The sequence below is a fragment of the Oncorhynchus mykiss genome, chromosome 15 (assembly GCF_013265735.2).
Source record: "Oncorhynchus mykiss isolate Arlee chromosome 15, USDA_OmykA_1.1, whole genome shotgun sequence".
Taxonomy (NCBI): Eukaryota; Metazoa; Chordata; class Actinopteri; order Salmoniformes; family Salmonidae; genus Oncorhynchus; species Oncorhynchus mykiss.
Genome location: NC_048579.1, coordinates 16,989,857 through 17,016,398, shown reverse-complemented (window position 1 = coordinate 17,016,398; position 26,542 = coordinate 16,989,857). Strand labels below are relative to the sequence as shown.

The following is a 26,542-nucleotide window of genomic DNA, read 5'->3' as shown; positions in this document are numbered from 1 at the left end:
GTGGAAGCTTGTGGTAGCCCAAGGGAGTCCCTCTGACTCTAATCAAATGTATTTGTTACATGCTTCATAAACAACATGTGTAGCCCCAAAGAGTGAAATACTTACTTAAGGGCCCTACACCGTGTCAATGTGCAGGGGTATGAGGTAATTAAGATAGATATGTACACATACCTGTATATACAGTTGAAGTCGGAAGTGTACATACACCTTAGCCAAATACATTTATACTCAGTGGTTCACAATTCCTGACATTTAGTCCTCGTAAAAATGTCCTGTCTTAGGTCAGTTAGGATCACCACTTTATTTTAAGAATGTGAAATGTCAGAATAATAGTAGAGAGAATGATTTAGTTCAGCTTTTATTTTTTTCATCACATTCCCAGTGGGTCAGAAGTTTACATACACTCAATTAGTATTTGGTAGCATTGCCTTTAAATTGTTTAGCTTGGGTCAAACATTTTGGGTAGCCTTCCACAAGCTTCCCACAATAAGTTGGGTGAATTTTGGCCCATTCCTCCTGACAGCTGGTATAACTGAGTCAGGTTTGTAGGCCTCCTTGCTCACACACGCTTTTTAAGTTCTGCCCAAAAATCTTCTATAAGATTGAGGTCAGGGCTTTGTGATGGCCACTCCAGTACCTGGACTGTGTTGTCCTTAAGCCATTTTGCCACAACTTTGGAAGTATGCTTGGGGTCATTGTCCATTTGGAAGACCCATTTGCGACCAAGCTTTAACTTCCTGATTGATGTCTTGAGCTGTTGCTAAAAATATTCACATAATTTTCATACCTCATGATGACCTACCTCTATTTTGTGAAGTGCACCAGTCCTTCCTGCAGCAAAGCACCCATGTGCAGTTGCAAACCGTAGCCTAGCTTTTTTATAGCGGTTTTGGAGCAGTGGTATCTTCCTTGCTGAGCGGCCTTTTAGGTTATGTCGATATAGGACTTGTTTTACTGTGGCTATAGATAATTTTGTACCTGTTTCCTCCAGCATCTTCACAAGGTCCTTTGCTGTTGTTCTGGGATTGATTTGCACTTTTTGCACCGAAGTACGTTCATCTCTAGGAGACAGAACACGTCTCCTTCCTGAGCAGTATGATGGCTGCGTGGTACCATGGTGTTTGTACTTGCATACTATTGTTTGTACAGATGAACGTGGTACCTTCAGGTGTTTGGAAATTGCTCCCAAGGATGAACCAGACTTGTGGTCTACAATTATCTTTCTGAGGTCTTGGCTGATTTCTTTTGATATTCCCATGATGTCAAGCAAAGAGGCACTGAGTTTGAAGGTAGGCTTTGAAATACATCCACAGGTACACCTCCAATTGACTTAAATGATGTCAATAAGCCAATCAGAAGCCATGACATCATTTTCTGGATTTTTCTAAGCTATTTAAAGGCACAGTCAATTTACTGTATGTAAACTTCTGTCCCACTGGAATTGTGATACAGTGAATGCTAAGTGAAATAATCTGTCTGTAAACAATTGTTGGAAAAATGACTTGTGTCATGCACAAAGTAAATGTCCTAACCGACTTGCCAAAACTATAGTTTGTTAACAAGACATTTGTGGAGTGGTTTAAAAACTGGTTTTAATGACACCAACATAAGTGTATGTAAACTTCCGACTACAACTCTACTTAGGGATAAAGTGACTAAGCAACAGGATAGATAATAAACAGTAACAGCAGCATATGCACTGACTCAAATTAGTTAGTGCAAAAAGGTTCAATGCAGATTGTCCGGATAGGTATTGGTTAACTATTTAACCAACAATTTAGCAGTCTTATGGCTTGGGTATAGACTCTTAGAAAAAAAGGTGCTATCTAGAACCTAGAAGGTTTATTTGGCGGTCCCCAAAGAGAACCCTTTGAAGAACCCTGTTGGGTTCCATGTAGAACCTTTTCCCCAGAGGATTTTACATGGAACCCAAAAGAGTTCTACCATGGGACTAAAAAGGGTTATCCTATAGGGAGAGCCGAAGACCCCTTTTGGAACCCTTTTTTCTAAGAGTATAGAACCTGTTAAGCGTCCTGTTGGTTCCCGACTGATGTGGTCTGTGAACTTCAGTCCTATATGCTACCCAAGCCCCTCTCTATTAGCGCATAGAGATCCCAGTCAACACCTACTGTGTGACCAGTGGGCATTGAACATAGAAAGGAAAGTTTTTTTTCAGTAGTTGTAGTGCTTGCATTGTATGTATTTCTTATACTCAGAACGTTATCTGTCACGACTTCCACCGACGTCGGTCCCTCTCCTTGTTCGGGCGGCGTTTGGCGGTCGACGTCACCGGTCTTCTAGCCATCGCTGACCCATCTTTAATATTTACCGTTGGTTATTGGTCAAGTGTATTTGTTAACCTTGTGCCTTTATTTTTTGAGTAAAGTACGTCTCTCACTCATTTTGCTCTCCTGCGCCTGACTTCATGCACCAGCTACACTCACCTTCTGACAGTTATCAAACATTTGGCCACAGATGTTAAGCCTGCTAAAGCTTTTAACACGGTTAAACTATGATGCAATGGGTCTACACATTTCAGAGATATCACTCCAAATCATCCTGTTGTAGGTTTGGAATGTAGGATAGATAGGACTATTGCTATTATTGCACCAACATGAATAGACACTAGATGTGTTGATCATGGCCCCTTGCTATGTTGTAGATCAGGGATGGGAAATTGGCAGCACGTGGCTGAAGGCTATCTGATCAATTCCCCTCCCCCCAAAATAAAACTTAGTCAAGGTCTCAACCTAATGTTGAGAGTTAGTAGAATACATAAGGTGCAATTTCGAAATTTCGTTGTGCATCAGCAGTTTTTCTTTTGTTATGTCAGTCACTGATAGTCAGTCAATTAGCCCATGTCAGCAAAAACATGTTATGATGTGGGTAGCATACCCTCGAGCAACTGAGGCCCAGCAGTTTTTTTTTGCCCATCCCTGTAAATGTGCCCATCCCTGTAAATGCATTTTGTAGCTGCCTCAATTATGTTTGTTACGATTTCTCCAGTGGCCCAGGAAACGTTTGGTATAAACAAATATATCATAAACTCATTTATTGTGACAGGGGACCGACCAATGGTATATTCATCATGTTTACATCCACCTCACTGTTGAAATGCGTTTGTGATTCATGTTAACTTATTGTTTTGGTACTCATTGTGTTTACAGACACAAATTGTAGCCTATAAATGAAGCTGAGGAAATGTATTGAAATGAAAAATAAGATGAGTCAAAGCTTCAGCCAGCCAGTCCATGGGAAATGTAATATGAATCGTTATTCCTGTGGCAGCAAGCACAACACGCGCCGACGATCAATTCTCGGTAGCGGCGCGAGACCGGGAGCGGACTTCTGTTCCATTCAAACAAAATAGGACTGGACCAGCCTCTCGAGGGAATGTGAAGCGGACGTGGTAGTCTCCCACATTATGGAAATTATACATGATAGACTTTTTGAACAACTCTAGTTACCTCCATTTTTTATGGCTACATCTTTTACAGCTACTGAAAAGACTTGCACTCAGCCATTAATCAACAGGATATTGAATAAAAAGGCAACGCATGTGTCTGATCAATGCGTAGTAAGCCCACCCGCTCGTGAACTACTTGCCAAACCCAGGGTCTCGCATAACTGACGGAGACAGTTGCAGAAGCGATCCAAAAGTCAAACGAAGAGAAAATACTGAAATAATAGGATCCTTTCTACGGAGAAATGAAGGAAAAGAATCTGATTGAGACTGCGAAAATGCAGGGGAACGTAATGGTAAGAGATGTGTTTTGCTGATTTGAAATGTCAGCTTGAAACGATGTGTTCGCTTATAAGCGGAACCGTCTTTGCAAAGTATTGGTTTCAGCGTGCGTTTGGAGCGTTTGAATAACTGCTGAATAGTAAATGCATTGGAAACGTGATCTAAGACTCTCTTTGTACTAAAATGGGATTATACCCCTCTGCTGTAGCCAGTCTGCCCATTTGTCGTAGCCTTGTTGTTGCCTGAGATGACATTATTTTAGAGACAGCTCACACCCATGCAAGGGGATATGATTTAACATTATACCTCCTCTCCCATGTGCTTTGCGGTTGTATAGTCTACAGCACTGAGTATGAGAATGGCGCCTAGTGTAATGACGAAAACATTACATCATTAAAGTTTTCTAGTTCTCTTTTTCCATAGGGCATTGATTGATATTAATGCTGGGTTCAATAATAAACCCTATTTTCTTTCTATGTTATCCTTATGAAGATTTGAGGGCAGAACTAACCATTTGCTCTATCTAGGTTAGCTATTGGAAGGGCTCATTTAGTTTAAACCACACCTAAAGTTGTGAATCTCGGGATATTGCTGTCTGTCCGAAGGGAACTGCTGTGTACCTCTGTTATGCATGTGTTTGGGATTTCCAATCTCCAGGTGTCAGGAGTCACTGGCTCCTTTTACTGAATACACATTCAGGTAACAACCTGGGACCCCTGTGTGAAAGCCTTACCTGCAGTCTTTATTTTTAAGTAAGCAAATTGGGATTTAACAGATGGCTCCTGTGTTTATGTGAATATCTTCACTATTGCCTAGTAATATTTACATAATATTTTGTATATTATGAAAAGATGACAAGATTAAATTTCTATTTAAATGGAACATTGAAAAGAGCAGAGGAAAGTGTACACCACAGCAACATCACTAGTCAGCATGCATTATTTCATTCTTGGATCTGTTTCCTAGAAATAGTGTGACGGCGGGAAGATTGAGCTGTAATTCCAGGTCTACCGACAGTCCTTTTCCCTTGTCAGCTTGACCTTTTCACTTAACCCCAGAACCCCTGCATTCTGTTAAACCCAACAGCCTACATGGGGCGGCAGGGTAGCCTAGTGGTTAGAGTGTTGGACTAGTAACCGGAAGCTGACAAGGTACAAATCTGTCGTTTTGCCCCTGAACAGGCAGTTAACCCACTATTCCTAGGCCGTCATTGAAAATAAGAATTTGTTCTTAACTGACTTGCCTAGTTAAATAAAAGGTAAAATAAAAAAATAAACCTGGCTGTCCTTACAATTCTTCACTTGACAGAATTATGAACAGAATTTAGTTGTGCCACTTGATAGCCTCTCGCCTTTCCAATATTGGACCAATGGATTGAAATATCAATTGATTATTTTGATTTATTGATTCGCATGATTGATTGATTTACCTGTAAAATTGTTTGACCTTGAAGGTCCCTGGTAGTAGCTCTTGGCCAGATAGAAAATGTGCACTCCATAGTAACATCAGAAATGCCATCAAGCCTCGTAAATTACAATTGACAGTTTGACTGCTTTGCACTGACACATAAATCTGTTATTCCTGGAAAATAAGCCTTGACTCAAGGCAGAAGGACAAATAATGGTAAATAGGGAATCATGCTGCGTTCACGTCTGTCATGACAGCGAAACCCTGGCTAACTATCTCAAATGCACGTTGGACTACCATGAAGCACGCCAGGGGATCTACAGTTGGAAGTCGGAAGTTTACATACACTTAGGTTGGAGTCATTAAAACTTGTTTTTCAACCACTCCACAAATTTCTTTTTAACAAACTATAGTTTTGGCAAGTTAGTTAGGACATCTACTTTGTGCATGAGACTTTAAACAGCTTGGAAAATTCCAGAAAATGATGTCATGGCTTTAGAAGCTTCTGATAGGCTAATTGACATCATTTTAGTCATTTGGAGGTGTACCTGTGGATGTATTTCAAAGCCTACCTTCAAACTCCGTGCCTCTTTGCTTGACATCATGGGAATATCAAAAATAAATGAGCCAAGACCTCAGAAAAACATTGAAGACCTCTGCAAGTCTTGTTCATCCTTGGGAGCAATTTCCAAACACCTTCAACTGTATATTCTGTAGTGAAGTAAATAGCTGTACTGTCTGAACACTTCTAAATAGGGGTTAAAAACACTAGTTATAAAAGTACTAAAAAAGTATTACTACACAATGGACACTGAGCTTCTATAAAATGTGTATTGTGTATGAATCTGGTCTACAATGACCAGAAGACCAATAGCTAGCTCTTTCATCATACCTAGCACTCTAAAGTGTTGCCCTGATGTCTACAATAACAATAATACTGTCCCTACCATGCCATTCTGGTAGCCCATTAACCATCCCCTTATATGGCCCTAACCCTCTCTGTGTGTCTCCTTGGCAGGTTGCTCCGAGTGGAAGTCGATGGCAGACCATCCATTTTCAACCAGCTAAGTTGGTTGTCCTCCAGCACTTTCCTCTGTTTACTGCTGGTTGCTCTCTGCCACCAAAAACAGGCCTTCAAGGGCACAGTGGGCAGTGTTGTCGAACCACTAATGATTTTCTGCTGTTGGCTGAAATTAAATGCATTTGTATCCACAGTGTTTTCTCTTTAAAGTGGAGAAATACCAACCACCAACCACACAAGTGTCTCCATCCCTCCCTGGCCCGTCTGTTGCGGTTATTATTTCAGTCTCAATTGAAGCAAACCACTGAGAGAGCACTCATGATGAGGGTTTGTCATGTCTCCTTTTAGTGACTTTAAACAGTATGTACAGCAGGGTTCCCCAACTGGGTGCCCGCAGGCCGAATTTGGCCCGCGGGTGGTTTTATTTGGCCCCCCCAAGCTTTCCGAGCAAAAAAAAACTAAACCACAAGGAAATCATCTCCAAGTGATTTTAATCCAATAAATCTGTTCCCAAGTAATAGTGAAGACATAATGAAGACATTGATCATATACAAATGTAAGCAATTATTATGTTTTAGTCAAACATATCAGTTTGGGCTTCTTGCGGTCAATTTGCAGTCTACAAATTATTTGTAATTATGTTCCGACTATCCGCTCAAGAAAAAATTGTCCCATGGCTGAATCTTTTTGATGATCCCTGATGTACAGTATGTTTGCACTGGTGTTCTGATGCAGGTGTTCAGATTCCTTCTCTCAGCCCATTAGATATACATGTTGTTGTAGTGTCTTCTAAAGAATACAATGTTCAATTTAAACTCAATTGTTTTCTAGAAATCTTCCTTATACTAAATGCAGATGTATTTGAATCATGAAGAAGGCCTAATTTTGTCTCCACAGACAGCTGTTTGGTTTATGATGCTCCTTGTATCCCCTTGGGGCTGATGAGGAGAGTTCTGACGGAGGACCACTCGGCATGATTAGGTGCTCGACTACACACTTAATGCATTCATCACAGATCTCATGCCAGTTCTGGTGAGCTATGGGCGTGTCCCAACAGTCTGAAGTGGCTTTCCTTATCTACTTTCCTTCATCTGCAGAGGATCTAAAACACATCAGGACTTATGGGTGTGTCCCAACAGTCTGAAATGGCTTCCTTCCTACCATTGCCTCCTTTCCTTCATCTGCAGATGATCTGAAAACACAGGATCGGTGAAAGCAACACACAAGTAGCCTAGCTGACTTGATGAACCCTTCCTTCAGTGTGGATGAAGGAAAGGACATGAGGAAAGAGGGCAGAGGGAAAACACTTAGGACCACAGTGGCTAGGCACCAGCTTGCAATAAAAGGCATTGGAACGGTTGCCCCTTCTGTTAAGTGGGTGGCCTGCATTCACGGCCACTCACGTCGTTTGTTTGATTGGGGTCGGCCCAGTACGACGTTGGAGGTGCAGGTCTAGGAACAAGGGCTGTGATTTATAGTGACCTTTAAGTGGGCCAACATTTCTCAACGCTGTTATCGTGCAGCTGTAACGTTTCATTAGGCACGCTGGAATCCATCCTACACAATGTTGTCTCTCTCAATGGCCATGCATGTGAGGACTGGAGAGAGCCACCATTGTACATGCAACGTATTTATACAGGCTGGTTGATGGCTTGACAGCACAACCGTTAGTTTAACATTTTTCAAAAATCTTATATGAACAGTTTATTTCTTTAAAGATATAAAAATGTAACCCTAAAAGATTCCAACTGTGTCTGAAAGGCAAAAAAAGGAAATTGGCATGTACCGTACATACATTATATTTGGGGGGTTATCTCTCTATTGTCAAATGATGGGCACTCATCTCAAAGGAATTAAGTTTCATTTTCCTCTTTTTCAAGTGGCACACTTTCTCTCCTCTGAAATGTCATGTTTACCCAGCACTTAGGTGAGTCGCCGATCTATCTCTATTTGATTCTGCCAAGAGGACTTGAAGAATATCTAAGTGAGTCTTGTACAGTCAGTCACTCTGTAGAGACAACAATTGGACCCTTAGCGGCAGTGTAATTAAGGATAATCCTCGGCTGTTTACATAATTAAAAAACTATTTTTGAAGTTCTGTCAGATAGGTCGATCTGTATTTCCAGGGATGTTACCCTGCTCCTTTTTGATAATCCAAACACATTAATGTGAGATAAAAAAAATAAAAAAAATAACCTGCTGCATCATCAATGTATTTATACGCTGAAATGTATACAGTACTGTACTGCATTGTGCAGTACCACTTATGGGCATTTCCATGTAAAAGGACCCATGAGCACCAACGTGTGAAGTTCATAGAAGCACATCAAATTGGTTGTCAAATGAAAGCTAAGAGTCTATATTTTGGGGAAATTAAGGCATAAATATTTTTTTCTGCCATTTACCATCCTTAAAATAAAAGCTTTGATTTGTGGATAAACAGATGGAAAAGGGGGTCTTAGAAAACATCTCCCAGAAAAAGTCTTAAAATGTATCCGAAATACATCAAAACACAATAATGTTGATGTAAAAGCCCCTGCCAACGAATATCAACCTTTTGGGTGACCTGACCAAGGAAATATGAGTTATAGATCTGTCATTCTCATTGACAGCAAGTGTAAGAAGCGGTAGATCTGTTCTATGTGCGCTGTTTCTATGCTCCCCATTCTTCAGTTTAGTTTTTTTATTTTCGGTTTTGTACACCAGCTTCAAACAGCTGAAAATATATTTCACAGTGGTTTAGATGGTAGATTGCTACTGTTATTTTTCACTGTCTTTTTAATGTTGTTTTTATTTCTTTACTTACCTATTGTTGACCTAATACCTTTTTTTGCACTATTGGTTAGAGCCTGTAAGTAAGCATTTCACTGTACGGTCTACACCTGTTGCATTCGGCACACGTGACAAACTTTGATTTGATTTGATTCTCTACACTATACAATGCTTGTTTTGTCAAATAAACTTAAATTTGGCGAGCTATTAGAATTTTAACAATCAGGAAATGACTGATTGATTTCCACATATTGCACCTTTTAAGTGACTAAAACTCGTAATTCTGATACCAAATTGATAATGGAATTACCCAAAAATCTAACGGAAACTCAATTGGTTACAATGAGTAATGTTGATGTCCAAAGACGAGCCGGACTGGACCTAATTCAATACAATAGTGCAGTACAGTACAATACTGCACTCTACTGTACTGTACTCTAATGCGCTGTACTCTAATGCGCTGTACTCTACTGCACTGTACTCTAATGCACTGTACTCTACTCTACTGCACTCTACTAACATAATAATAACAATGAATACCATTTAGCAGATGCTTTTATCCAAAGCGGCTTAGTCATGTGTGCATACATTTTACTCTACTACTTACTGTACTGAACTCTACTGCACTGTAATGTGCTCTACTGTACTGAACTGTACTGCACTATACTGTGCTCTACTGTACTGAACTCTACTCTACTTTACTGTACTGTGCTGCTGTGTGATGTCCAAATTTGTGAAACATGAGGAAAATGACATTCGTGTCCATAATTCGGCATTTCTATGTAGTACAGATCCGATACTGTAATTCCGTTACCTGGTGTAAATCCACTTCACATACTGTAGTTCAAATCAAAGTTTATTAGTCACATACGCCCAATACAACTTTGGTAACACTTTACTTAAAGCTGACAGGTAAATTGTCTTATTTTAAAGCATATAATGTTATGTCTCTGTGCAGCCTGGTCGGCAGCTTTAGACTGCTACAGTATACTCAACGTTTCTCCAAGGTATGCCAGGAGGTAGCGTAGCAAATGCTCAACTGACTCCAAATGGCTGTTCTTTAGTCAGGTATCAAGTGATGAGGGACACTTGTAACGCTTATACTGAAACAGCCACCCTGCAATGTTGAATAACTCCCCACATTGTTCTGTCCACTGAGTTTTACAGGATAGACAAAGTGCAGTTTGACACTTTGCTCACTGGCCAGGGCTACATCCCTCTTGACTCGCATCACGCCTCAGCTTCCCTCTGCACTTTCCATCCACCATGTGACTTCAGATAGACTTTTCTATATAATAAGCTGCCAAGGAGAGACTTCATCAGGGATAGCGATTCCTGTTTTTCACAGTACATATCACACTGATGGTGGAACTCCTTTGTCAAAAACCATGCTCAAATCAAATCAAATGTTATCAGTCACATGCACCGAATAGGTGTAGACACCTTACAGTGAAATGCTTACTTACAGGCCCCTAACCAACAATGCAGTTTAAAAAATACGAATAAGAATAAGAAATAAAAGTAACAAGTAATTAAAGAGCAGCAGTAAAATAACAATAGCAAGACTATATCCAGGGGGTACCGGTACAGACTCAATGTGCAGGGGCACCGGTTAGTCGAGGTAATATGTACATGTAGGTAGAGTTATTAAAGTGACTATGCATAGATAATAACAGAGAGTAGCAGTGGCATAAAAGAGGGGGGGGGGGGGGGGGGGGGGGCAATGCAAATAGTCTAGGTGGCCATTTGATTAGATGTTCAGGAGTCTTATGGCTTCAAGGTAGAAGCTGGTTAGAAGCCTTTTGGACCTAGACTTGGCGCTCCGGTACCGCTTGACAATTTTTAAGGCCCTCCTCTGACACTGCCTGGTATATAGGTCCTGGATGGCATGAAGCTTGGCCCCAGTGATGTACTTGGTCGTACGCACTACCCTCTGTAGTGCCTTGCGGTCGGAGGCCGAGCAGTTGCCATACCAGGCAGCTCTCGATGTTGCAGCTATAGAACCTTTTGAGGATCTGTGCTTGGACCATGTTAGTTTGTTGGTGATGTGGACACCAAGGAACTTGAAGCTCTCAACCTGCTCCACTACAGTCCCGTTGATGAGAATGGGGGCGTGCTCGGTCCTCCTTTTCCTGTAGTCCACAATCATCTCCTTTGTCTTGATCAGGTTGAGGGAGAGTTTGTTGTCCTGGAACCACACGGCCAGGTCTCTGACCTCCTCCTTATAGACTGTCTCGTCATTGTCAGTGATCAGGCCTACCAATGTTGTGTCATCGGCAAATTTAATGACTCAATAACCAAAAGAGATTTTTTTTCAAACTTAATGTACCATGTCATAGCTGATACCCAATTCTTTCTGCAGACATCTTTTAATATTTAAACAGAGCAGATATTTAGGAGTTTTTGGAAAACATAGTCGCATAACAAAATCTGAGGGAGATTTAACTGTAATTCCGTTACCAAAGTTTACATCTGCACAGTTCTTCCACAAAAAAGCTTTGAAATCAATGTTTTTTTTTGCATACATTTTAAAGTGAAGAAAACTGAGTCAAAGCTTAATTCTGTTAACCTGGAACTGCACATGGAAATTTCAGAGTTGATCTGTTTATTTTATCCACTCAGAGAAATTGCTGTTTAGAAACAGAATTTTGAATTGCTGCTTAGATACAGAATTTAGAATTGCTGCTTAGAAACGGAATTCTGAGTGGTTGATAATGAAAACATTTTATTCCTTCTTTGCTGCTGTGACAGGGAAACAGTGACCCACATAAAACCTCAGACACATCCAGAAGCATTTTATCTCTAGCCCTACCCCACCCCTCCTCTCACACACACACACACACACACACACACAAAACTATGGCATTTCTGTCTGTTGCACACACTCCCCAATCCTAAGAAATCAATCATCGCTTAGCCGGGCAAGAACGCGCCGGGCGCTCCCAGCAAATAACGAGTTTACGGTAGATTAATATTTCATGGTGCCTTTTTTCCGCCATTCCTGCCTCCATGTTTTCAACTCGTGATAGGGACTGGGGGAATAGCCATATATTTAATTAATTGTTCAAATAATAGGAGAGCTTTTCTATGGAAACCAGTATTTCCACAGCCTAGATAGTTACATGTGGCGTTAAAATGTAATGGGTTTTTTGATATTAGGATTTTCAATTTACCGCAATTCATGTGGCTAAAAGGAAAATTGCAGTTTCAAAGCAAATTTCCTGCAATTCTACACATTTTTCCATGTCTTATACCTAGGTCTTATGCTACCTTAGTGACTCAAACATTACAGAAAAATCAATGGGGGCCCCATGCCATGGCATTTTTTAAATTTGAGATTCTCCCTGACTGTCTAGTTTTTATTTTGATTGATAGTTCTCAAAGATGATCTTATTAAAAAATATATGGCGCCATTATCTTTTCTACATACTTTATATCTGGTTTTAGTCTTTTAAGTTTACACTGAAAATGTGTTACGATCCTGGATTAAAGGTGCAATTTTCCAAAAATGCTCTGCCATTTCCTGGTTGCTTAAATTCTAATAGTTTGCCTAATTTCAGTTAATGTGACTGAACAAGCAGTCATTGTGTAGAGAATCATTGTGCCATTTAAAATTCAAAATAAATATGTGTATATATACAGTACCAGTCAAAAGTTTGGACACATCTACTCATTCAAGGGTTTTTCTTTATTTGTACTATTTTCTACATTGTAGAATAATAGTGAAGACATGAAAACTATGAAATAACACATATGGAATCATGTAGTAACCAAAATATATATTTTATATTTGAGATTCTTCAAAGTAACCACCTGTTGCCTTGATGACAGCTTTGCACACACTTGGCATTATCTCAACCAGCTTCACCTGGAATGCTTTTCCAACAGTCTTGAATGAGTTCCCACATTTGCTGAGCACTTGTTGGTTGCTTTTCCTTCACTCTGCGATCCAACTCATCCCTAACCATCTCAATTGGGTTGAGGTTGGATGATTGTGGAGGCCAGAACATCTGATGCAGCACTCCATCACTCTCCTTCTTGATCAAATAGCCCTTACACAGCCTTGAGGTCATTGTCCTGTTGAAAAACAAATGATAGTCCCACCTAAGCCCAAACCAGATGGGATGGTGTATTGCTGCAGAATGCTGTGGTAGCCATGCTGGTTAAGTGTGCCTGGAATTCTAAATAAATCACAGATGGTGTCACCAGAAAAACACCATCACACCTCCTCCTCCATTCATGGTGGGAACCACACAAGCAGAGATCATCCGTTCACCTACTCTGCGTCTCACAAAGACACAGAGGTTGGAACTAAAAATCTCAAATTTGGACTCATCAGACCAAAGGACAGATTTCCACTGGTCTAATGTCCATTGCTTGTGTTTCTTGGCCCAAGTAAGCCTCTTTTTCTTCTTGGCATCCTTTAGTAGTGGTTTCTTTGCAGCAATTTAACCATGAAGGCCTGATTCACACAGTCTCCTCCGAACAGTTGATGTGGATATGTGTCTGTTACTTGAACTCTGTGAAGCATTTATTTGGGCTGCAATCTGAGGTGCAGTTATTCTGATGAATTTATCCTCTGCAGCCGGGATAACTGTAGGTCCTCATGAGAGCCAAAGAGGGGCTATATTGTATTTTCAGCTGATTGAAGCTGATGTACAAAACCGAAAGTAAAAGACACATAAATGTAAGAACAGGAAGCATAGAAATAGTGAACGTAGAATAAATATTCCACTTCTTAGACTTGCTTTCAATGACTGACAGATCTATAACTTAACATTTCTATGTGAATTTGGTCAGGTCACACAAAAAAGTTACATATTGCAGCTAATATTTTTTGTTTGTTTGTTTTTTTTGGCAGTGGCGGCCACGATTTAGCAGCATAGCCAAATGCATATAGGGGAAACACTGTGAGTGTACACCAGGTAGGTCACACCCACCTAGGCAAGAGTAGGAGAAACACTGCAAGCATATTTCAGCTTTTATGCTTCCCCCATCTTAGAATATCACAAAATGATAAAGTGAAGATGTTTCTTATAGCCCTACTGCTGAGTGTAAACTGGATTTTTTAATATCTATTTTGCTAGTTGATGACATTGACCGATGCTAGCTAGTCCTTACAAGAAGGTCCCGTTGAACAAGGAGAAACAGACCATAATGTTTGTGTTTTGGTTGTTACAGTATCTTGCTCCAATGTAGAACTGTCATTCTAACCAGCAGCAGGCTGGTTTACTGTTTGGCCCAGGGTCTGTCTCATTTTGGATGAGACACATTTACAACCTCGGCCAACAGTGAGTTCAAGGAAATGATGCTGAGGTGGTCTCTGGAGGACCGGAGTTCACATAACAAATGGGGAGACATGTAATTAGAGGCTAATTTGTCAGTCTGTTTTAGGGATGCCAAAGAGGGAGGGAGGGAAGAAGGGGGGAATGGAGGAAGAGATATGGACATAGATTGATGGCAAGTCTGCATGGAACATGCCAGAGAGGATAAGAGAGAAAAGGGAGGGATACTGTATTCTTGTATTCTAAGCACATCCAAAGGAAAGATCTACACACTGACGTGTTTATGCGTGTACATGCGAGTGTGCAAACTGTACATGTGCACATGCTCTTGTGTCTGTGCATCTGAGTGTGAGTGCTCTTATTGCACGGTTACAGCAGTTTAGATTTTATTCCGAAATTATCAGCATGACCCACAATTAGCAGAGGATTAGATTATAAAAAAGACGAGAAGTGGTTTTGTTAGCAACGGCTCCCATCCCTTCCCAGAGAAGATTGTCTTTCTTTGTGCTCAGCATTAATGATGATTTCCTTCTGCAACGCTCATTAGGACTCAGACGTCATAATCTGGCCTCCACCACTTACTCATACCATTGAGTGTAATTGTGTTTCATAGCCCGGCCTACGTGTGCAATGAATGAGCAAGCAGCAGGAGGAGACAGGCATGGTATGGAGCTATTTAGTATAACTGTTTAGTATAACCATGTGATCTTAGGTATCTGACTTGGCGTAACGAACTAGGTCCCGGTCCATACTCAAGGTTGCTCCGCCAACATATAATATTTATTAAGGTGGAGCAGTGTTCGGTTCCAAAGGTGGGTTCTTGATTAGGTCAGGTAGACTCGGCATCCCCTAACGAGTGATGTGTGTTTGACTTTACAGACGAGATGAGGTGAAAGATGGAGCATATGAATGTGAGACTCATAAGAGTGAGACGCTGAGAGACTCCATGGGGGAGATACCTAGTCGGACCATGAGAGAGGGAGACTCACTGAGACACACGCCCACACACACATGCACAGACACACTGAGAATGACACACTCGGAGAAAGAGATGCTGAGAAAGAGAGAGAAAAGGAGAGATACTCAGATGTACAGAGATTGAGATGCATAGAGACTGAGAGACACACACTGAGAAAGAGTGACACACTCAGTAAGAAAGACATGCACTCCGAGAGAGGTTCAGTGTGAGATGTTAACTGAAAGAAGTGGTTTGGGAATGTTCCAATAGTTTTGACATTCAAATTGAACAAAAGGGTTAGAGGAAACGTAAAAAGAATATATATATACACATTTGATCAAAGCTCTGCTCACTGAAATGAATTTGGGCAAAGTGCTGGCAAAGCATCTGTAGTGGATTGTCGTTTACAGTATCAGCAAATTAGCCACATTCTTTCAGTTAGCAACGCATGCAGTTTCTGACGTCAAGTAGATGCGCTCAGATTGCAACTTTGATCCACAAAGCAAAAAAGTAACAACTATAACAAGAAAATAATGACTGTGGACGGCGGACCAATCATTTCCAAGAGAGAAAAAATCTATTGTAGCCACTGCCGACGTCAGCTTTGTAGAAACCCTTTAGAGTACATTGTAAGCAGGTAAAGTGACTTTCATTGGTGACTGCTTGATGGTCAGTGGCATTCGGTTGATGCTATTGCTGTCCTATATGACCTTGCTAAGAGTTGTGGAATTGTGTTCTCTCATCAGTTGTTGGATGAGCTGTTGATGTTTACTGAATGACCTGTGGTACTGGTATTCTCTCTTAGAATGTTCTGTTTTCCTCCATACGATAGCAATGCCTACTGCCATTGCCAAGAGCCTAACTCCTTCCTTTAGTCCGCTAATTTAATTGAGAAACATTATCTCACCTCTATTATTCATACAAATGGAAATACTTCTGATAATTTATTTGTAAAGTTTATTCAAAACCTGTATCACAAATCTGATGTCAGTTCTCTGGCAGTTGCTTCACAGAATGAATCGAGCAAAAACCTTGATGACCTGCGGTCAATGACTTTAAAGTTGTATACTGATCAACCTTTTACCTTGGCTGTTGTTGATCAACCAAGACAGTTAAAAAAAAAAAAAAGTAGTGTGTGTGTATATGTGTATGCATAGTGCATGAATGTATGCATGTTGGCAACACATGCATAAGTGTTTGTGTGCATTTATGTATGCGTGTGCTGTGTGGGTGTGTGTGTGTTTTATGGATAAGGTTTATATGTCTCTGCAAGGCTTTACATTTAGGTTCCATTCTCTCTCTTGCCATCCGAGGCACCATGATTCATACATGCCATTTTGTTCCTGGCCGAGGAAGTTGGGGAACTGCAGGGTGGAATTCTGAGTGATATATAACTCCCTTTGATAAGTCTCTTGGTTTGTGTCTCTAGACTCCCTGTAGCAAGACGTTGTGAATGGCCATATTCAGGGAATTCAATTTGCCTTTTTTCTTTAACACAGTCTAAGTCTCTTCAATTGTGTGTGTGTGTGTGTGTGTGTGTGTGTGAGAGAGAGAATGAATGCCCTCTGTACTACTGGCTGTGATGTCACTATGCTTTAGTAATGAAAGATAATGGAACCATTGTTGTTTTATAATGAAGATATTCCCTTATCTTGCTATGTCCCCTTTTTCATTCTATCTCTGCTGATAATAGGCTTGTCTCTTTTTAAAGGGATATCATTTTAATGAGATCATTATATGGAGCCAGACACAAAATTAAATAACACCTGTTAGAAAAGGAACCATATATTCCCCAGACATTGGGAAGATATTAGTTCCCTATGGCAGGAGAACATTTTTCTACATCTAAATTAACTTTTTATGCCTAACGAGGTCTTGTATATACAACCGGGTACAACATTATAGGCGCCCTTGGTAAAGATGAGCAAAAAATACTGTATAATACAAATACTGAGCTATATTGTATGCCAAAAAAAAGGGAAATTATTTTATACTAATATATTTGCTCAGAGAAAGAGATTTTGTTTAACAAGTAATATAAAAAATCTAAAAAAGATGGGGGTCAAAATTAAAAGACTGTTTTAAATACCTCACCTTGCGAGGATAACGGCACTGTGCCTTTTTCTAAAATGTTTTTTGAGATTGGAGAACACATTGAGAGGGATCTTATACCATTCCTCTATACAGAATCTTTCCAGATCCTTGATATCCTTAATTTGCTCTTATGGACTGCCCTCTTCAATTCAAATCACATGTTTTCAATGGGGTTCATGTCTGGAGACTGAGATGGACATGGCAGAAATGTTATTTTATGGTCAATTAACCATTTATTTGTGGATTTTGATGTCTGCTCTGGGTTATTGTCTTGCGTGAAGATCCTCTTGTGGCCATCAGGTTTTTGGCAAAAATGTTGTTGACCTTAACAAGGGCCCCAGGACTAGTGGAAGCAAAATAGCCCAATAACAACATCAAAGAGCCCCCACAATATTTTTACAGTAGGTATGGGGTTCTTTTCTGCATCCATATTTCGATGCCAACCCCACCACCGGTGTACATGCCAAAGAGCTCTGTTTGCATGTCATCTGACCATAGCACAGGTTACAATCCAAGTTCCAATGCCATTTGCTGGATGACATGAAAATAGAGCTTTTTGGCCACACACACCAGTGGTGGGTTTGGCATCGAAATAAGGATGCATGAACAGAAAAGAACCCCATACCTACTGCTTATCACATGGATCACCAACCTCCTAACTGATAGGTCTCAGCAGGTACAGTTGAAGTTGGAAGTTTACACACACCGTAGCCAAATACATTTCAACTCAGTTTATCACAATTCCTGACATTTAATCCTAGTAAAAAATTCCCTGGTTTAGGTCAGTTAGGATCGCCACTTTATTTTAAGAATGTGAAATGTCAGAATAATAGTAGAGTGATTTATTTCAGCTTTTATTTATTTCATCACATTCACATTGGGTCAGAAGTGTAACGGAATTCCTCTTATTCTGAGGAGGAGTAGCAAGGATCAGACCAATGTGCAGCGTGGTAAGTGTCCATAATGATATATTTAATAAATCAACAGAACACTGAACAAAATAACAAAAGTACAAAAAAAAAACAACCAAAACAGTCCCGTATGGTGAAATCACTAACACAGGACACAACCACCCACAAAACACAATAGAAAACAGGCTACCTAAATATGGCTCCCAATCAGAGACAACGACAGACACCTGCCTTTGATTGAGAACCATACTAGGCCAAACACATAGAAATATAACAACAGAACAAAACATAGAAAAACAACATAGAATGCCCACCACAACTCACGCCCTGACCAACTACAATAAAGACATAAAAAAGGAACTAAGGTCAGAATGTGACAAGAAGTTTACATGCATTCAATTAGTATTTGGTAGCATTGCCTTTAAATTGTTTAGCTTGGGTAGCCTTCCACAAGCTTCCCACCATAAGTTGGGTGAATTTTGGCCCATTCCTCCTGACAGAGCTGGTGTAACTGAGTCAGGTTTGTAGGCCTCCTTGCTCTCACATGCTTTTTCAGTACTGCCCACACATTTTCTGTAGGATTGAGGCCAGCGCTTTGTGATGGCCACTCCAATACCTTGACTTTGTTGTCCTTAAGCCATTTTACCACAACTTTGGAAGTATGCTTGGGGTCATTGTCCATTTGGAAGACCCATTTGCGACCAAGCTTTAACTTCCTGACTGATGTCTTGAGATGTTGCTTCAATATATCCACATAATTTTCCTACCTCGTGATGTCATCTATTTTGTGAAGTGCACCAGTCCCTCCTGCAGCAAAGCACCCCCATAACATGATGCTGCCAACCCCGTGCTTCACGGTTGGGATGGTGTTCTTCGGCTTGCAAGCCTCACCCTTTTTCCTCCAAACATAACGATGGTCATTATGCCCAAACAGTTTTATTTTTGTTTCATCAGACGAGGACATTTCTCCAAAAAGTTGGATATTTGTCCCCATGTGCAGTTGCAACCCGTAGTCTGGAATTTTTATGGCGGTTTTGGAGCAGTGGCTTCTTCCTTGCTGAGCGGCCTTTCAGGTTGTCGTTATAGGACTCGTTTTACTGTGGATATAGATACTTTTGTACCCGTTTCCTCCAGCATCTTCACAAGGTCTTTTGCTGTTGTTTTTGGATTGATTTGCACTTTTCGCACCAAGGTACGTTCATCTCTAGGAGACAGAACAGGTCTCCTTCCTGAGCGGTATGACTGCTGCGTGGTCCCATGGTGTTTATACTTGCATACTATTGTTTGTACTGGTAATCGTGGTACCTTCAGGTGTTTTGGATGAACCAGACTTGTGGAGGTCTACAATTTTTTTCTAAGGTCTTGGCTGATTTCTTTTGATTTTCTCATGATGTCAAGCAAAGAGGCACTGAGTTTGAAGGTAGGCCTTGAAATACGAGTTTGAAGGTAGGCCTTGAAATACATCCACGGTACACCTCCAATTGACAGAAATTATGTCAATAAGCCAATCAGAATCTTCTAAATCCATGACATAATTTTCTGGAATTTTCCAAGCTGTTTAAAGGCACTGTCAACTTAGTGTATGTAAACTTCTGATCCACTTGAATTGTGACACAGTGAATTATAGGTTAAATAATCTGTCTGTAAACAATTGTTGGAAAAATGACTTGTGTCATGCACAAAGTAGATGTTTTCACCGACTTGCCAAAACTATAGTTTGTTGACAAGAATTGTGTGGAGTAGTTGAAAAACAAGTTTTAATGACTCCATCCTAAGTGAATGTGAACCTCCCGACTTCAACTGCATACAGAGAAAAGAGTCGGCCCGAGACTTAATCCCTGTGGCACCCCCATAGAGACTACCAGAGGTCCGGACAACAGGTCCTCCGATTTGACACACTGAACTCTTTCTGAGAAGTAGTTGGTGAACCAGGCGGGGCATTCATTTGAGAAGCCAAGGCTATTGAGTCTGCCGATAAGAATGCGGTGATTGAATGCGGTGATTGAAAGCCTTGGCCAGGTCGATAAAGACAGATAGATGCACAGTACTGTATTTTATCGATGGCGGTTATGATATCGTTTAGGACCTTGAGCGTGGCTGAGGTGCACCCATGACCAGCTCGGAAACCAGATTGCATAGTGGAGTTGGTACGGTGGGATTCGATAAAGTCTGGGATCTGTTTATTAACCTCTTAAGGTATAGGGGGCAGCATTTTCACTTTTGGATAAATTGCATGCCCAATTTCAACTTCCTGCTACTCATGCCAGGAATATAAGATATACATATTATTAGTAGATGTGGATAGAAACCACTCTGAAGTTTCTAAAACTGTTTGAATCATGTCTGTGAGTATAACAGAATTTATGTAGCAGGCAAAACCCTGAGGACCAACTGTTCAGATTATTTATTTTTTGCCTTTGACTCTTCCCTGAATTGTCTTTGCCAAGGGATATTTCATAGGAACCTGTTCCTACCGCTTCCACTGGATGTCACCAGTCTTTGGAATTTGGTTGAGGTTATTAATTTGCGCAACGAAGAAGAAGCACATCCTGGAACAACGTTACACTATTGACAGTTGCGCAAGACGTAAAAAGGAGCATGGTTTGTTTACTTGCTGTATTGAACACAGTTAGCCCCGTCTACAATTTGATCGATTATTAACGTGTAAAAATACCTAAAGTTGTATTACAAAAGTAGTTTGAAATATTTTGGCAAAGTTTATAGGCAACTTTTGAAATGTTTTGTAGTGACGTTGCATTTTTTGGCAGCTGTTTTTTTCTGGATCAAACGCGTCAAATAAATGGACATTTGGATATATATGGATGGAATTAATCGAACAAAAGGACCAATTGTGATGTTTATGGGACATATTGGAGTGCCAACAAAAGAAGCTTGTCAAAGGTAATGCATGTTTTATATTTTATTTCTGCATTTTGTGTAGCGCCTGCAGGGTTGAAATATGCTACCCTCTTTGTTTACTGTTGTGCTTTCATCAGATAATAGCTTCTTATGCTTTCGCCGAAAAGCTTTTTAAAATCTGATATGTTGGCTGGATTCACAACGAGTGTAGCTTTAATTGAGTATTTGATTTAATGAATGTTTGATTTTTATAAAATTGTTGAATTTGCAGCGCTGCATTTTCCCTGTATTTTTTCCAAGTGGGATGGAAGCGTCCCCTATACCATAAGAAATTAACTCCACTTTCGGAGACTTTAGAATGGCAGGGCAGAGTGGATATACAATGGGGCAAAAAAAGTATTTAGTCCGCCACCTATTGTGAAAGTTCTCCCACTTAAAAGATGAGAGAGGACTGTAATTTTCATCAGAGGTACACTTCAACTATGACAGACAAAATTAGAAAAATCCAGAAAATCACATTGTAGGATTTTTAATGAATTTATTTGCAAATTATGGTGGAAAATAAGAATTTGGTCAATAACAAAAGTTTATCTCAATACTTTGTTATATACCCTTTGTTGGCAATGACAGAGGTCAAACGTTTTCTGTAAGTCTGTTGCTGGTATTTTGGCCCATTCCTCCATGCAGATCTCCTCTAGAGTAGTGATGTTTTGGGGCTGTTGCTAGGCAACACGGACTTTCAACTCCCTCCAAAGATTTTCTATGGGGTTGAGATCTGGAGTCTGGCTAGGCCACTCGAGGACCTTGAAAGGCTTCTTACGAAGCCACTCCTTCCTTGCCCGGGCGGTGTGTTTGGGATCATTGTCATGCTGAAAGACCCAGCCACGTTTCCTCTTCAATGCCCTTGCTGATGCAAGGAGGTTTTCACCCAAAATCTCACGAAACATGGCCCCATTCATTCTTTCCTTTACACGGATCAGTCGTCCTGGTCCCTTTGCAGAAAAACAGCCCCAAAGCATGATGTTTCCACCCCCATGCTTCACAGTAGGTATGGTGTTTTTTGGATGCAACTCAGCATTCTTTGTCCTCAAAACACGACGAGTTGAGTTTTTACCAAAAAGTTATATTTTGGTTTCATCTGACTATATGACATTCTCCCAATCTTCTTCTGGATCATCCAAATGCTCTCTAGCAAACTTCAGACGGGCCTGGACATGTACTGGCTTAAGCAGGATGACACGTATGGCACTGCAGGATTTGAGTCCCTGGCGGCGTAGTGTGTTACTGATGGTAGGCTTCGTTACTTTTGTCCCAGCTCTCTGCAGGTCAATCACTAGGTCCCTCCGTGTGGTTTTGGGATTTTTGCTCACCGTTCTTGTGATCATTTTGACCCCACGGGGTGAGATCTTGCGTGGAGCCCCAGATCGAGGGAGATTATCAGTGGTCTTGTATGTCTTCCATTTCCTAATAATTGCTCCCACAGTTGATTTTTTCAAACCAAGCTGCTTACCTATTGCAGATTCAGTCTTCCCAGCCTGGTGCAGGTCTACAATTTTGTTTCTGGTGTCCTTTGACAGCTCTTTGGTCTTGACCATAGTGGAGTTTGGAGTGTGACTGTTTGAGGTTGTGGACAGGTGTCTTTTATACTGATAACAAGTTCAAACAGGTGCCATTAATACAGGTAACGAGTGGAGGACAGAGGAGCATCTTAAAGAAGAAGTTACAGGTCTGTGAGAGCCAGAAATCTTGCTTGTTTGTAGGTGACCAAATACTTATTTTCCACCATAATTTGCAAATAAATTAATAAAAAATCCTACAATGTGATTTTCTGGATTTTTTTTCCATTTTGTCTGTCATAGTTGAAGTGTACCTATGATGAATATTACATGCCTCTCTCATCTTTTTAAGTGGGAGAACTTGCGCAATTGGTGGCTGACTAAATGCTTTTTTGCCCCACTGTAGGTCTATATCAGTTTGGGTCTAGAGTGTCTCCAGTTTGGGTCTAGAGGTTGAATAGGCTAGTAATAGGGTTTGCAACAATTTCGGCTGATCATTTTAGAAAGAGATGGTCCAGATTGTCTTGTCCAGCTGATTTGTAGGGATCCAGATTTTGCAGCTTTTTCAGAACATCAGCTGTCTGGAATTGGGTGAAGCTAGGGGGGGGTGATATTGTTCTCCATGGACTTTAGTCTCCCAACATTTTTTGGAATTAGTGCTACAGGAAGCACATTTATGTTTGTAAAAGCTAGACTTAGCTTTCCTAACTGACTGAGTATATTGGTTCCTGACTTCCCTGAAAAGTTGCATATCGCGGGGGCTATTCGATGCTAATGGAGAACGCCACAGGATGTTTTTGTGCTGGTCAAGGGCAGTCAAGTCTGGGGTGAACTAAGGGCTATATCTGTTCTTAGTTCTACGTTTTTTGAATGGGGCATGCTTATTTAAGATGGAGAGGGAAGCACTTTTGAAGCGCAACCAGGCATCCTCTAATGACGGGACGAGGTCAATAACCTTCCAGGATACCTAGGCTAGGTCTATTATAAAGGCCTGCTCGCTGAAGTGTTTTAGGGAGCGTTTGACAGTGATGAGGGGTGGTTGTTTGACCACAGACCCATTACGCACGGAGGCAATGTGTCAGTGATCGCTCATTGAGGAATAACCTCAACCAAATTCCAAAGACTGGTGACATCCAGTGGAAGTGGTAGGAACTGAAAACAATTTCCTAAGAAATATTATTTCGCAATGACAACCAAAAAAACGGAAAAAAAAACTGTTTTAGAAACTTCAGAGTGTTTTCTATCCAAATCTACTAATAATATGCATATCTTATATTCTTGGCATGAGTAGCCGGAAGTTGAAATTGGGCACACTATTTATCCAAAAGTGAAAATGCTGCCCCATATACCTTAAGAAGTTAAGCCAGTCACCGCATGTGTGGGGGGTGGAACAACAGGGCTACCTAAGGCATATTAAGCAGGGCTGTAGACTCTACAGTGAAATAAGACAAAAATGACTAACCAAAACAGCAATAGACAACGCATATTGACATTATGGAGAGGCATGTGTAGCCGAGTGACCATAGGGTCCAGAGAGTAGCTAGGCGAGCTGGAGGCACGGCGATTCAGTCATCTAGCATGCCAGGGCTAGCAGCAGGCTAGCAGATGGGCCTCCCGCAATGGGAGATTCTGTTGAAACCCCCTCGGATGGTTACGTCGGTAGAACAGTTGTGATTGATCGGCGGGCCTCTGTGTCGGGCAGCAATGGGTCCAGGCCAATTGGCAAAAGAGGTAATTGAAGCCCAGGAATTGCTTGATGGATCTCGTCAGCTAGCCGGGAGATGGGCCTAGTTCGAGGCTAGCTCCAGGCTAACTGGTGATTGCTTCGGGACATGCTTGACCAGCTGGTCTGGGAATATCAAGGTTGCTGGTTTGGGAATATCAAGGTTGCACAGACAAATAGGTTGTGCGAGATAGTCAGGACTTGTGGATAAATCATAGGGCAGCAACAGCATGAACTGTCATCTCTACCTGGGCAGAGCCCTCCATAAGGTGAATAAAATAGCGGTTGACTCTTCCCATCCACTCCACCCTAAATTCCAGTTCCTTCCCTCTGGCTGCAGGTACAGACTACCTATGGTATAAAAAATAGGGCCAAGTACTCTTTTATTCCGAATGCAATTCTGCAATTTAACTTAAATGTTGGACTAATTGCACGTAGCACTTGCACTTAGCACTATGAAACTGCACTTAACCTGCCTATTTGTTTGAAAATATCCTTTGCTATTTATTTTACATTTTTAGATGTGATATGTTTTATGACTGCTGCAAGATGAATTGCCTCTCGAAGGACAACTTTAATCTGAATCTGTAAATTGTATTTTTTGCTCATCTTTATCAAGGATGCCAATAATTTTGGCCCTGACTGTATCTTTTGGGGTTGTAAAACGAATCAAGTTGGGATTACTGGCCGTGCAATCACTAAGACAGCCTCTCTCTTTTTTTATTCTCTCTGGACTCTTTTTGAGGATGGGTCATCATCAACCTGGTCCCAGATCAGTTCATGCTGTATAGCATGGTTGTTGAGCATACAGTAGGAGTTGGTTAGATGTCACAAACAGACCTGGGACCTGGCTCATCATACAACCTTTTAGGGCTAATTATTTTCCAAAAGTAGGACTAATGATGGAATGACCATGAATTAGCTGCTGAAACAGAGGGCCATGCTGGTGGGCTCTGACTAGCCTATTTGTCTGTAAACTAGCCATTTGTTGTGCTGTAGGGAGATATGATCCATAGATTACTCATTCTATTGGATGTGTTCAGAAGAACCACCAAACCTCTGTGTTAGTCTGGACTGAAGTTTGTATTCGTGCTGACATCAAATCAAAATCAAATCCAATTTTATTGGTCACATGTGATTAGCAGATGTTATTGCGGGTGTAGCGAAATGCTTGTGCCTTCTAGCTCCAACAGTGCAGTAATATGTAACGTATTACACCATATATACCCAATACACACATCTAAGTAGGAATGAATTAAGACTATATACACTACCGTTCAAAAGTTTGGGGTCACTTAGAAATGTTCTTGTTTTTGAAAGAAAGCTCATTTTTTTGTCCAAATAACAAATTGATCAGAAATACAGTGTAGACAATGTTAATGTTGTAAATTACTACTGTTGCTGGAAACGGCTGTTTAACAAAAAAACATCTACATAGGCGAACAGAGGCCCATTTATCAGCAACCATCACTCCTGTGTTCCAATGGCACGTTGTTAGCTAATCCAAGTTTATAATTTTAAAAGGCTAATTGATCATTAGAAAACCCTTTTGCAATTATGTTAGCACAGCTGAAAACTGTTTTGCTGATTTAAGAATCAATACAACTGGCCTCCTTTAGGCCCCGGTGCACAACTGAGCAAGAGGACAAGTGCATTAGAGTGTCTAGTTTGAGAAACAGATGCCTCACAAGTCCTCAAATAGCGTCCCACCTGGCCAACATCCGGTGAAATTGCAGAATGCTAAATTCAAACTACAGTATTATAAATATTTAACTTTCATAAAATCACAAGTGTAATACATCAAAATAAAGCTTAACTTCTTGTTAATCCAGCTGCTGTGTTATATTTCAAAAAGGCTTTACGGCGAAAGCACACCATGCGATTATCTGAGGACAGCGCCCCGCATACAAACACATGAAAAACATATTTCAACCAGGCAGGTGCGACACGAAAGTCAGAAAAGGTGATATAAAAAATGCCTTACCTTTTGATCTTCTTCTGTTGGCACTCCAAAAGGTCCCAGTTACATCACAAATGGTCCTGTTGTTCGATATTGTCCTTCTTTATATCCATAAAAACTCAGTTTAGCTGGCGCGCTTCAGTCAATAATCCGCCCGGTTTCCCTCCATCAAAATTAATACAAAATGAATTCCAAACGTTACTAATAATAAACTTTTCCAAACAAGTCAAACAGCGTTTATAATCAAACCT

General features: G+C 40.7%; 1 protein-coding gene across 2 annotated transcripts in view; it reads left to right on the top strand.

Moving 5' to 3' along the window:
• LOC110489714 (dipeptidyl aminopeptidase-like protein 6) overlaps window positions 1-26,542 on the top strand; it is a 342,826-nt gene that overhangs the window by 46,494 nt on the left and 269,790 nt on the right. Inside the window, exon 1 of one of the 2 annotated variants that reach the window (XM_021562499.2) lies at window positions 3,355-3,759. The exons of the other annotated variant lie outside the window; for it this stretch is intronic. Coding sequence (XP_021418174.1) covers window positions 3,709-3,759 — 51 coding nt within the window. The 5' untranslated portion in view covers window positions 3,355-3,708. Of the gene's footprint in view, window positions 1-3,354; window positions 3,760-26,542 lie in introns of those variants that run through there. 2 annotated transcript variants of the gene reach the window in all.